At 46.5% G+C, this 11,535-nt stretch overlaps 1 protein-coding gene across 1 annotated transcript; it reads right to left on the bottom strand.

Annotated features, from left to right (window-relative positions):
* Positions 1-2,998: 2,998 nt before the first annotated feature.
* Positions 2,999-10,435, bottom strand: ERP29 (endoplasmic reticulum protein 29). The gene is made up of 3 exons (XM_058531444.1): positions 10,217-10,435; positions 5,770-5,908; positions 2,999-3,860 (listed from the first exon to the last, which is right to left on the bottom strand). The coding sequence occupies exons 1-3, from the start codon at positions 10,355-10,357 to the stop codon at positions 3,358-3,360; spliced, it is 783 nt and encodes a 260-aa protein (XP_058387427.1). The 5' UTR covers positions 10,358-10,435; the 3' UTR covers positions 2,999-3,357.
* Between the last annotated feature and the right edge of the window lie 1,100 nt (positions 10,436-11,535).

The following is an 11,535-nucleotide window of genomic DNA, read 5'->3' as shown; positions in this document are numbered from 1 at the left end:
ATGTGATAAACTGGGGCATGAGAGGACCTCTTGAGGGGTGCCATCTGACCTGAATGATGAAGAGTCAGCTATGGAAAAGGGAACACAAGAGCAAAGGTCCCAAGGCAGGAAACTGCTGAGAATGTTCCAATGACAAAAAAGGAAAAAGAAAGGCTCAAGTGGCTGGGACTTAATGGACGCAGTGGAAGGGAGTGGAGATTGAGATAGAAAGGAGAGGGGATCAGAGCAGTCAGGACTTGGTAGCCAAGGGAAGAAATGAGATTTCTAAATTTAGGAGGAAGTTACTGCAAGATTTCAGACAGGCTGATGAGATGATTTATCCAAAAGTACGCGAACCCACAGGCTGAGATCAGAAGTTGATTCAGACACACTGCTAACGGGAAAGAAGAGAGAGCTGTTTGTTTTTCCTCTCCTAGTTTCCTTTCTGTCCTGTGATATTAAATGCCCTTACCTCAGCCCTGAAAAAAGTCCATTTTTGCCTGCTTCTGTAGATATGAATTAACTCCATCCCCTTCTTTTTTCCTTTAACAAAAGGTGGGTACTTGGATATACCTCGCTGCCATTGTTAACTTTCCCCAAAGGGTGGGCTCAGGTTTACACTTTTTTATGTTCCCTGTTTTTTAGATGCTGTCACTGCCTCGATGCAGACATGTATTTCATAGTAACCACTGGAGGGTAAGCAACCGTAAGCCAAATGCTTATAAAAATTATTTGTGGGGTATCTACAGCAGTTTATGCTTGAGAAGCACAGAGCTTTTTTTGTAGTCTCCAGCTTCCATATGTCCCAGTAAAAGTGGGTCCCAGGTAATGTACTACCTTACATATGAGGAAAGTAGTTATTGCAGATAAGGCTACTACATAAGACCACCCAGTGGGGTAAGGGTTGGTTGGGTAAGATTCAAACTCTTGAGCATTGATGAATTGAGCTAAAATCCAGAATCCTCCCACACTATCTCACATTCTTAATCTTGATGGCCACATTCAAATCCCCAGATTCTATCTTGGTTCGCTATTGAATAATCAATCTCTCCTGATGCGATTCTAATGGCAACATTTTTTTTTGTGGCACCAATTACTAAGGACTATTTGTAAATTAAAATTATTCTTGACACTATTTGAGATAACTTGCAAGTTCCTTAGAACAGGATTCTTCATGTTGGACCCAGGGTCTCATTTGTTTCAGATTATCTGGAAATTCCCTTAAAATTGTATATACTTTTTTGATTCTGGGAAGCCAGTCCATAGCCTTCATTAACAGTCTGATTAGCAACACTGGAGCCACAATATTAGACGTTAAGAAGTAGACTTAAGAATCCATTTGATTTAAGTATCAGGGAAGACTGAATTTTATGTGGCATATGCAAATTACTTCAGACTCTACACTAGAAACTAGGGCCCACCTTTAATGAAAAATATTTGAAACAAAAAGCCTCTGATGTATGATAATCTAGTCCTGCCCAATAGCCCATGTTTCTTCAATTCAAGACCCTATAGGGCCAGCCCTGTGCCGGCGGTTAAGTGCGCGTGCTCCGCTGCTGGCAGCCTGGGTTCAGATCCCGGGTGCGCACTGACGCACCGCTCCTCCGGCCATGCTGAGGCCGCGTCCCACATACGGCAACTGGAAGGATGTGCAGCTGTGGCATGCAGCTATCTGCTGGGGCTTTGGGGAAAAATGGGGAGGAGGATTGGCGGTGGATGTTGGCTCAGAGCCGGTCTTCCTCCGCAGGGGGAGGAGGATTAGCATGGATGTTAGCTCAGGGCTGATCTTCCTCACACACACACACACAAAAAAGACCCTATAAATAACGATGCCCAGCCCAGACCTACCCAATGAAGTACCCATGGATGTGTTGTCACTTTTCTTTCATTCCTCTCACAATTGAGAATCAAGATGAGACCACATTCACGGACCGTGGATGCATTTAGTTCTAGAGTTCTTTCCTGACCTGCCATTTGTCTTACTCGAATTTCCATAAGACAGTGAATACTCAGTTTTTTGGAAGTGACTGTGTGTTAGGTGAGAAAAAACTAGAACAAAAGCAAGTTTACTGGTGAGAAGCATCCAAAAAGATCTTCCAAAATTTTCAGTTAGAATTGAAATAATGAGTAGGAGAAATATTGAAATTGTTGGGCCAAATATATAATAGTTATATTCTTTTGTCAAGTGTTGCGAGTACCTATGCTAGCTATGGGTAGGCATTTAGGTTTGAACATCTTTTACTTAGTTGATTTGAATTGTTAGCCTAAGCTACCTAAGCTACCACAAAAATTGTTTTTGTTCCAATTTACACATGGATTTGACTGCATTTCTTGTTTCCAGTGACTTTAAATACCAATCTGGCTGAAATGGAGGAATATAAACAATTTAAGGTTTTATTTGCCAACTCTGTTCAACTTAAATTTCTTTATGTGGGTGCAATTAGACATATTTCAGGAGCTGCAGTTTGATATTTTCCAATAGTTAAATATGAAAATGGGGATGTTATCATGAAGCTTACCATTGCAGATAATTGCTCATCACTCCTGAGAACATATTTGAAAGTCAGCACAGTGCTCTCCCACTCTGCTTTTTAAAAGTTGGTACTTAACGGAATAACTGACAGTGACAAAGTAACTTAGATAGAAAACAATCCCTTTCTTTTTTTAAACTTTCATATTGGACTGAATTGTATCATTTAGCTGTCTAAATCCAACTCTAAAAAACCCCACCTGATCATATCAGTGAAACTAAGAATTTGCTATATGTATCTCATGGAGTATGGAAATAATTACACTGAAGTTCGTTAATGTTGCTATTCAATTTTAAGGACCAGAAAATGGACAATGCATTTTATCACCCACAATCAATCCACTTGAGTCTGAACACCAGTGGAAAGTAATAAAGGTAGGCTTTAAGCTGGGACTGGTTTCCACAATGTTACCAGGATAGTCTATTACCCTGGTAGAGTGGAATCCATACAAGCTTAGATTAAAAAATAAATTCAAAGAAGAAAGCAGGTCACAGGCCAAAGTATAATTTGTAAAAGAAAACTGAATGGCTTCAGGTCCACTTAACCAAAACATGGAAACTTTAATTGGATTAGAATTACACCTGTCAAGGACCTGGGCCATACACTCTTCTTTATAGTACCAATTCCTTCTGAGAGCGATTTCACAAGCCATCTGAGTTAAGTGTTCCAGCTACACCCAGACTGGCTATAGATATCCCAAGCATGGTCACATCAGCATCAATGTGCAGGCACCCTCAGATTTCTGGTTTAGTGCCACTTTTCCCACCACTCCCTTATATACCAGGAGGGTCTCACAGCCAGCAGGTAACTCTCCCCTCCCCACCCTGCCAAACCCTGGAGTGCCTTTTTATAGCTCCTCCTTCTCGGCCTCCTTCTTCTGGAAGGCAGTCAAGATGTTTAAGCTCTTCTGGAGCTCTTCCTTCTTCCCATCACTCATCTTGTTCTTCTCAATCAGCTTGGTGATCCGAGTCATCTCTGATGCTGGGAAGTCCTCACCTTGGTCTAAGACCTTCCCCATGATCTTCAGGTATTGCTCAGCCCACTTCTTCTCAGTCTCCTTCACACTTGCAAGGTTCTCCTGACCCTGCTTCAAGAGGGTCTGGCGGGCCTCCACGCCAGAGGCCCTGATGAACTCCCCAGCAAGGGCATCATATGCAGGCAGACAACCAGGCATACCTAGGTAGACCCCATGCCCCTTTAGCCAGCGCTGGATGGCTCCAACCTTAACCGCGCCATTATACAGGATTGGGTTCTCAAAGTCCCCATCCCGGAAGAGGTAGAAGATTGGGTAGTTCTCTTTGTCCAGCTTGTATTTCTCACTCAGCTCCATATTCAGCTTGTCACCATAATCTGTGAACAGAAACCAGATATGAGGAGCAAGACCGTGATGAATGCAGGGCAGGAGATTGTGAGAAGGCCTATCTGGGCTGAAAGGGAGATGAATCATCTTGGCTGTGTCTGAATTCCTCCTCTGCTACTTCCTAGCCATATGGCATTAATCAAGTCATTTAACCTCTCTGAACTTCATTTTCCTCATCTGAAAAATGGGAATTCTTCTGAATATTTATTATATGCCCACTATGTGCCAGGTACCGTTCTAAGTGCTGGGATGTAGTTGTGATTAAGAGCATCAAGCTCTCTGACCTCAAGGAGCTTATATTCTTTTAAGGATGAGAAGAGAGAAAATAAACAAATGAACATAAGTGATTAGTGCCATGATGAAAATACAACAGGGTGATGTGACTGAGTTAGTGGGTAAGAAGGCCCGCTTCAGGTGGTCATGGAAGGCCTCTCTGTGGAGATGACATGAACTGAGTGACCTGAATATCAAGGAGCCAGACACGTGAAGATCTGAGAAGAGTGTCTTAGGTAGACAGGACTACAAGTACAAAAGCATTGATGCAGGAATGAGCTGGGCGTAGTTAAGGATTACACAGGCCAGTCTGGCTGGTGCTTAGTGAGCAAGGGATCATGTGGTAGATAAGGAACATAGCCCCTACCACATGAGGGCTGCCGGGAGGACCCAATGAGGGTATGGATACGTGCACTTAACCTGGCAGAGTTAAGTGCTTAATATGTGGTAGCTATTAGTATTGGCTATGTCCTTCCTAACAGGCAGTAGCAGTCCCAAGGGCTGATGCTGTAACAACTGGTTTCTTACACCTTGCCAAGAAGAAATGGCCAAGACCACCTGTTACGGGGCAGTAGTAGAGGAAGCGTGGGGTTCCAATCCTAGCTCTGCCACTTTAAACTCTACGATCTTGAGCAAGTTACTCTAAGCCTCTATTTCTTCATTTGAAAAATAGGGGTCATAGTACTTCCTTCAAAGAGTTGTCACAAGGATGAAATACACGTAAAACACTTAGCACAGTGGCCTGGCACACAGCAAACATCTGATAAATGTCAGCTATTATTATTATTCTAAAAGGCCCAAGGGAGTGGACTCGCAGTTGAGTCAAAACTGACCAACTGCCCTGGAGCAGTGTGACAGCTATCTCTACCCAGGACCAGACTCTAGAGCTTACTAGAGAACCGAGGCATCCCAGATGGGAGGAAGCTGAGAGAGGGAAGAACCCACTGCACTCAGGAATGAATACTTAGGTGGAGTTCTGTATGAGTCACTTCCTACCCCAAAGCCTGAGGAGTCACTGAAGCTTCGGTTTTCCTCAAGTATAAAATGAAGATAATGCGTCTCACTTCTCCGGTGGGGTTCAAGTGAAGACTAAAAATCCAATGTCTGTGCACATCTTTACAGACTGTAAACCACTAAATGTTGGCAACTATTATTATTAAAGTTGTTATGGTGGTTGAGAGCTGCCCTTGGTTTAGTGACAGCTCTGGTGGATTTGAGCTAAAGCCAAAACCCAATAGTTTTGGCACAAAAGAGCTAAATGAAGATGGAGGAACTGACTATGCTGTCCCCTAGGAGGCATGGCCCCCACCCTGACCACAGTCTCCTGCAAGGAGAGCTCCAAGTTCTCAGAGAACTTGGAGTAATGTCAGTGTGAGGCAGAGGGTGAAGGGTGGTGGATTCCCTCCCCTCAGGCACCTGCAAGGCTGAGCGAGGTTCTGTGGTCACAGAATCTGCTCAAGCTAAGCTTGCCATGGGTACTAGACTCCTTGAGAGGCCATGACCCCATTTACACGCCTTGTGTGTGGCTCAGACACAAAGGCACTGGGTATTCCCCCTACTAGTAGGGAAATAATTCTTAGCTTCCTCCCTCTCTGCCCTCCCCAGTCATCCTGGACTTGTCCATACCTGAGATCCCCACCTCTGCCACCAAGAGATCATCGCTGGAGGCCGAGTTTTCAGCCAGACGCTTGAACTCATCCTGCTTCTCACCGTAGGGGTACTGGGTGTCGAACTTCACCAAGACGAACTTGCTTTTGGGGATAACCTGAGGGTGTATAGAGCTGAGCAAGTCGGGGGTTCCAGAGACTTTTGGGGCTAATTCCCTTTCCCAAGGGACCCCTGTTTAAGAAACAGAGTGAAAACCAAGCCCACAAGGGAGACAACCTCTCCCATACTAATATTCATTCATTTACCCATTGATTCATTTAACAATTTAGTGGTGCCTGCTATGCACTGGGTACCCCCACCATTAGGTACTTGTTCACACTAGTCAAAGACATATACAACCCCGTCTAGAATAAGCAAAGCTGTAAATGTACTAAGGCCTTCTCCTCCAGTGGCTCTCTGTGTAAGGCTAAGAAGACCCTCAGCACACACTATGTTGGCCCCTGTCATGCCCATCATCCCAAGGGGCCTTTCTCAGTAAACACTGAACCAGAAATCTGACAAAAACCAACCAACCAATTGTCTATAAAGGAGGTGGCACCATGGAGGACGCTTTAGCTAGGGAGCCCAGAATTAGAACTCCGTAATTTTAGGGCTCATGGGAAGATGCTGAGACCAGGCTTGGGACAATATCCCCTCCGGAGACCACAGTTCCCTTTGGCTAGATCTCTAGTTCTTGAACTGTCATGGCCAAGATTTTTATTTTAATTGTGGTAAAATTAACGTCACATAAAATTCACCATTTTAACCATTTTAAAGTACAGAAGTTAGTGGGATTTAGTACATTAACAATGTTGTGCAACCATCACTAATATCTAGTTCCAGAACATTTTCATCACCCAAAAAGGAACCAGGTACCCATTAAACAGTCATTCCCCAGTCCCCCTTCCCCCTAGCCCCTGGCAACCACTAAGCTGCTTTCTGTCTCTATGGATTTGTCTACTCGGATGGAATCATACAATACATGGCCTTTTGTGACTGGCTTCTTTCATTTAGCATAATGTTTTCAAGGTATTTCATTCCTCTTTATGGCTAAATCAATAGTCCATTGTATGGATATACCACATTTTGTTTATCCATTCATCACATGATGGACATCTGGGTTGTTTCCACCTTTTGGCTATTTATGAATAGTGCTGTTACGAACATTTGTGTATAAGTTTTTGTTTGAACACCTGTTTTCATTTCTTTTGGGTATATACCTAGGGGCAGAACTGCGGGGTCATATGGTAATTCTATGTTTAACTTATTGAGGTATCCCAAGGATTTTCTTTTGATGATTTCTTCCAATGCACAGATTTTATCTAACAAACTGCCTTTGTCAGTAATACTGCCTTCCTCTCCTCCTACAACTTTTTGTTTTTCTAATCAAAGTGATCACTGCCCGTCAGTTTTTCATCACAGGTAATCATTATCATAATTAAGTCAAGCTGACATCATTTGAGTTTTTGTTAGTCCTTGTTCCTTATTGTGTGCTGATGTCCATTTGTTTTTAGGTTTTAAAAAATATTTAACACTGCCTAGAGACACAAGGGAAGGGAGGAAGCCACCAAAACAGGTAATCTTTAAGTGGTCACTGACCCTAAAAGTCTGAGCTCTGACGGCCTAAAAGCAGGGAAGACTTAAAATATAAATCAGATCACATCCCTCCGGCCCAAATGACCTTATTTCAGTTCAACACACCAAACTTATTCCCACGTAGGGCCTTTTCATTTGCTGTCTCTGCTGGCTGAATGCCCTTTCCCTGTTTTTGTCCATGGTTGTCTATCATTCAAAGCTCAGTGCAAATGGCCCTTCCTAACGGAGAGGCGTCCTCCCTCACAGCATCTAATGCTGCTTCATTTCCATCATACGCTCTCACGTGACCATTCTCTGCTTTCTTCACTGCGTTAATCACTCGCTGAAATCCTTATTTGCTTATTTGTTGTCTGTCCTCTCCACAAGAATGTACATATACGAGAAGGACCTTGTCTGACCTGTTTTCTGTTGTATCTCTAGTGCCCAAAAGTGCCTGGCATGTGGCAGATGCTCCGAAAATATTTAATAAATAGACAAAACTAGGGCAGGCTTTGGTAGCAGATGCTACATGTCTAGGGGGAAAAAATTTTAAAAGTGCAAACAATGGATCCCTACCTTCAAGGGGCCTACATTTGTATTATGGAATAATATTAATAATCATACAGTGGTCTACTAAAATAGAACGGAGAGGCCTCCATCTTTTACTTTCACCATTCATAGCCATTGGTAGAATGGTTTTGAATGGCAAACATTTGCACAACGAATTTTTGTTTTTCTTTTACTCAGTCTGTACTTCTTAATCGCTTTAGAAATCTCTCTCCTTTCCTCATGCAGGAATTGGGTCCAACATAACCTATATTTAGGTAACCTGCTTCTTCAACATACAGATGAATTCATTATTTATTCTTTGAATAAAAAAGTACTGAGGGCCTATCATGTGCCAGGCACCGTTCTAAGCGAACACAGCAGTAAAGAAAACAGACAGGGTCTCTTATTTCTAGTGATGGTGAAGGGCAAGGAAAAAAAAAAAAGACATGGGACATCACTGAAAGGCAAAGCACAGAACAAGACCCCTGGATACAATAACACTAGGAAGCTCCCCTTTTATCCAAGAGTGATGAAAGAGAGCGAGATTTAGAAACAGACTGGAGAAAAGATTTGTTTATTCACCCAACAAATTATTATTGACATCTTCTATGTAACACGTAACCCGCTAGGTTGTGCAGATGATCAGTGAACAAAACAGACAAGGTAGTTGATTCATAAGCATATAATATTCTAGTGTGGGAGACGATAAAACAGACAAAAAAAATCAGTGGTGAGTACAGAGCTACAGAGAATCAAACAGGGTAATGTGACTAGCACTTTAGACTGGGGGAGGGGGAAATCAAGGAAGGACTCTGAGAAGGTAACATTTAACCAAAGCCTGAATGATGAGAAGCAACCAGCGTTTCAAAGACTGAGCAAAGAATGTTCTAGTCACAAGGAACTTCCAGTACAAAGGGTCTAAGGCAGTAATGAGCTAGTAATGAGCTAAGGCAGTAATATTCAAAGGACAGAAGGCATATGTGGCTGGAGCAGAGGGGACAAAAAGGAGAATGGTTAGATGAGAGGAGAGGGAAACAAGGGTCAGATCATGTAAGATGTGGCTACTGTTTGGAGAACGGACTGAGAGGCTCAAGAGTGAAAGCAGGGAGACCAGTGAGGAGAGGATATTGCAACGACAGCCTAAACCAGGGTGGTAGCAGTAAAGATGGAGAGGCACCAACTGATTAGGAAATACTGTCAACTTGACAGTGCAGCAGTTTCCCTCTAAGTCACATGATCTGTCATGTTATCCCATTCCCACGTTTGGGGAGTAGAGGTGTCACTTTGCCAATAAAGGCCCCCAAAGCATAGGGTACTGTGGGGTGTACCTTACAACACTTTTAAATTCTCGAAACTTTGCTTTGAATGGGCCACAGGTGCCAAATCAACGACAAAGAACCCTTCTGAAAATAGGAAGAGTTCAGCCACTTGAGATAGATTTAGAGCTCCACTTCTTGGTTTCACTTCCCAGCAATGGGTACAAATTAAGAAAATAAAACGCCTGGCTCTATCTCAACACCTCCCCATCTCCTAGGTGAAGCTAAAAGCTGCCAGTGGGTGAAGACAGGTGCAAGAGGAGGGCGTTGGGACTGCATTCAGCCTTCAACATTTCCCAAGTCCCTTTACCCAGGCGAGAACCCCAAATACTGTAAATGAGGGCAGGGGAGGGGGAGCTAGTGGCGAATCCTTCCATGCCTTGACCTGATTTTATTCATTTTGTCCCCTGGCCCAAGATACTCCCTACAGGGTGGTTGAACTGAAGCTTATTCTTAACGCTTGCACTTTTCAAGGAGACGCAGGATATCTGGACATAGTTTGCATATTGCAAAGCAGGCTGCAATCCAAGCCAAGGGGAGAGGGCCACAGACATGCATGCTAACACGCCGGGTTCCCGCCCCACCACAGCCGGGAGGCGGGTGGCGTCCGCCTCGCACCGCCCTCTGGGTCTCCCACTTGGGACTCCAGGATTGGATCTCGCCCGGCACCGCCCTCTCCCCATAGGTGAGGGGAAGGGACACCCGGTTCTCTCGGCTGCATCTCTGTAGCTCTTTTGCAAAAGAGGAAGCAAATACAAATACTGCAAAGGCAAGGGTGCGCGGGGACCTTGGATCATGTACGCCCCATGGTCATGGTACGGCCCGGCCCGGCGTCCACCAGTCCTAAACGGTGGTGGGAAGCCCCGGGATCGTGGCTACAGACCACCTCCTGCCAGCCCTCTGTCCCCTGCGTCCCCCGTGGATGCGCGCTCCCCCGGGCGCTCGGGCTGCATCTGCGCGCGATGTCTCCCCCCCGTCCCCGTTACCTTGTAGAAAGTGACTGTATCCAGGGGAAGGGCGCCCTTGGTGTGCAGGCCGCTGACGCCACGCGGGGCGGACAGGAGCAGGAGGAACAGAAGGGGAAACAGTGCGGCGAGAGAAGCGGCGCAGGACATGGCGGCAGCCATAACGCCAGACTCTGGCTGTACGATCTGGGAAGACCCGAGTTGAGACGGCGCGGAGCCGGGAGTCACGTGACTAGGAGGGCCGTCTCGAGTGCGCGCACGTGTACAACTCCGGGAAGCTCCCGGCTGCATAGGTGGGAGGGCGGAGCCACGTGAGGGGCGGGGAAATGGGGCTGCTGCGCGCGCGCACTCGGCGGAGCTCGCGCAGGCCTACGGGGAGGGGGCGGGGCCTCGGGGAGGGCGGGAAAAGAGTGAGAGACTGCCGCGCCTGCGCACTCTGCGAGGCTCGCAGCCGGCCACGCCTTTTCCCGTCCTGCTCCGCGTGAGGAGAGGCGGGAAGCGCGTGCTGGGCGTCTTTGCTGCGCTTGCTTCGGTGTCTTTCCTCGTCTGGGAAGGTGACGAGGCTGGCCGTCATTTCTTCCTGCCAGTGGTCCGCCAGGCGGTCGATTGGGAGGCGCTGCTACCTTCGGTTAGTCTGTCAGTCAGCCAGACTGGGCTACTTCCCTCAGTCGGCCCATATTACCCTGTCAGTCGTCCTCTGCTCCGCCTCTCAGCCAGACCCGGAGTTGGTCGGCCAGACTTGGCTCCTGGTCACTGTGACAGCCGGGGCCGCTGCTGCCCTCTGCCCGGTTTGACAGTCAGGCCTGCTCTGTGGTGAATGCCTGACCTGAGAGGTGCGAGGCTCCTGTAGACAGGCCTCACTGGAAGCTGAGTACCTGCCCAGCTATGTCCTGGGCTCCAGGGAGATTAAAAAGTACTAGTAATTCGCTTCCGCAGGTGTTTGTCTAGGGCGTGGTTTCCTCCGGGTCCGGGTTTGGCCTGCGGGAGTGTGGAAAGATGAACGAGACGGAGTTCGGTACTGAAGGAGCTGACGGTGTCGGGGGAGGAGGGGCCGTGGGGGAGGTAGTATAACCGTTGCGGTGTCCTTGGTGGGAACACGGGTGGACGGTCAGTCTGTCCCGCTCGGGAGCGTCAGGAAAAGCGAGAGACAGGAGATGGCCCTGGAGCTGGGTCTTGAAAGACGAGGAGGCGTTTATAAGGCAAACACCACAGGGTGTTTCTAGCAAGGGGAGAGGCATGTGAAGGCGAGCTGGAGCACGCTGGCAAGGGTCTCAGCAAGCTGGAGGCTTTGGAGCCGCCGGAGGTGTCACCAGGAGTGTGACGTCAGACTTGCTGTCACT

Source organism: Diceros bicornis, chromosome 35 (assembly GCF_020826845.1).
Source record: "Diceros bicornis minor isolate mBicDic1 chromosome 35, mDicBic1.mat.cur, whole genome shotgun sequence".
NCBI lineage: Eukaryota > Metazoa > Chordata > Mammalia > Perissodactyla > Rhinocerotidae > Diceros > Diceros bicornis.
Note: the sequence above shows the minus strand (reverse complement) of the source record. Positions and strands in the feature narration are given on the sequence as shown.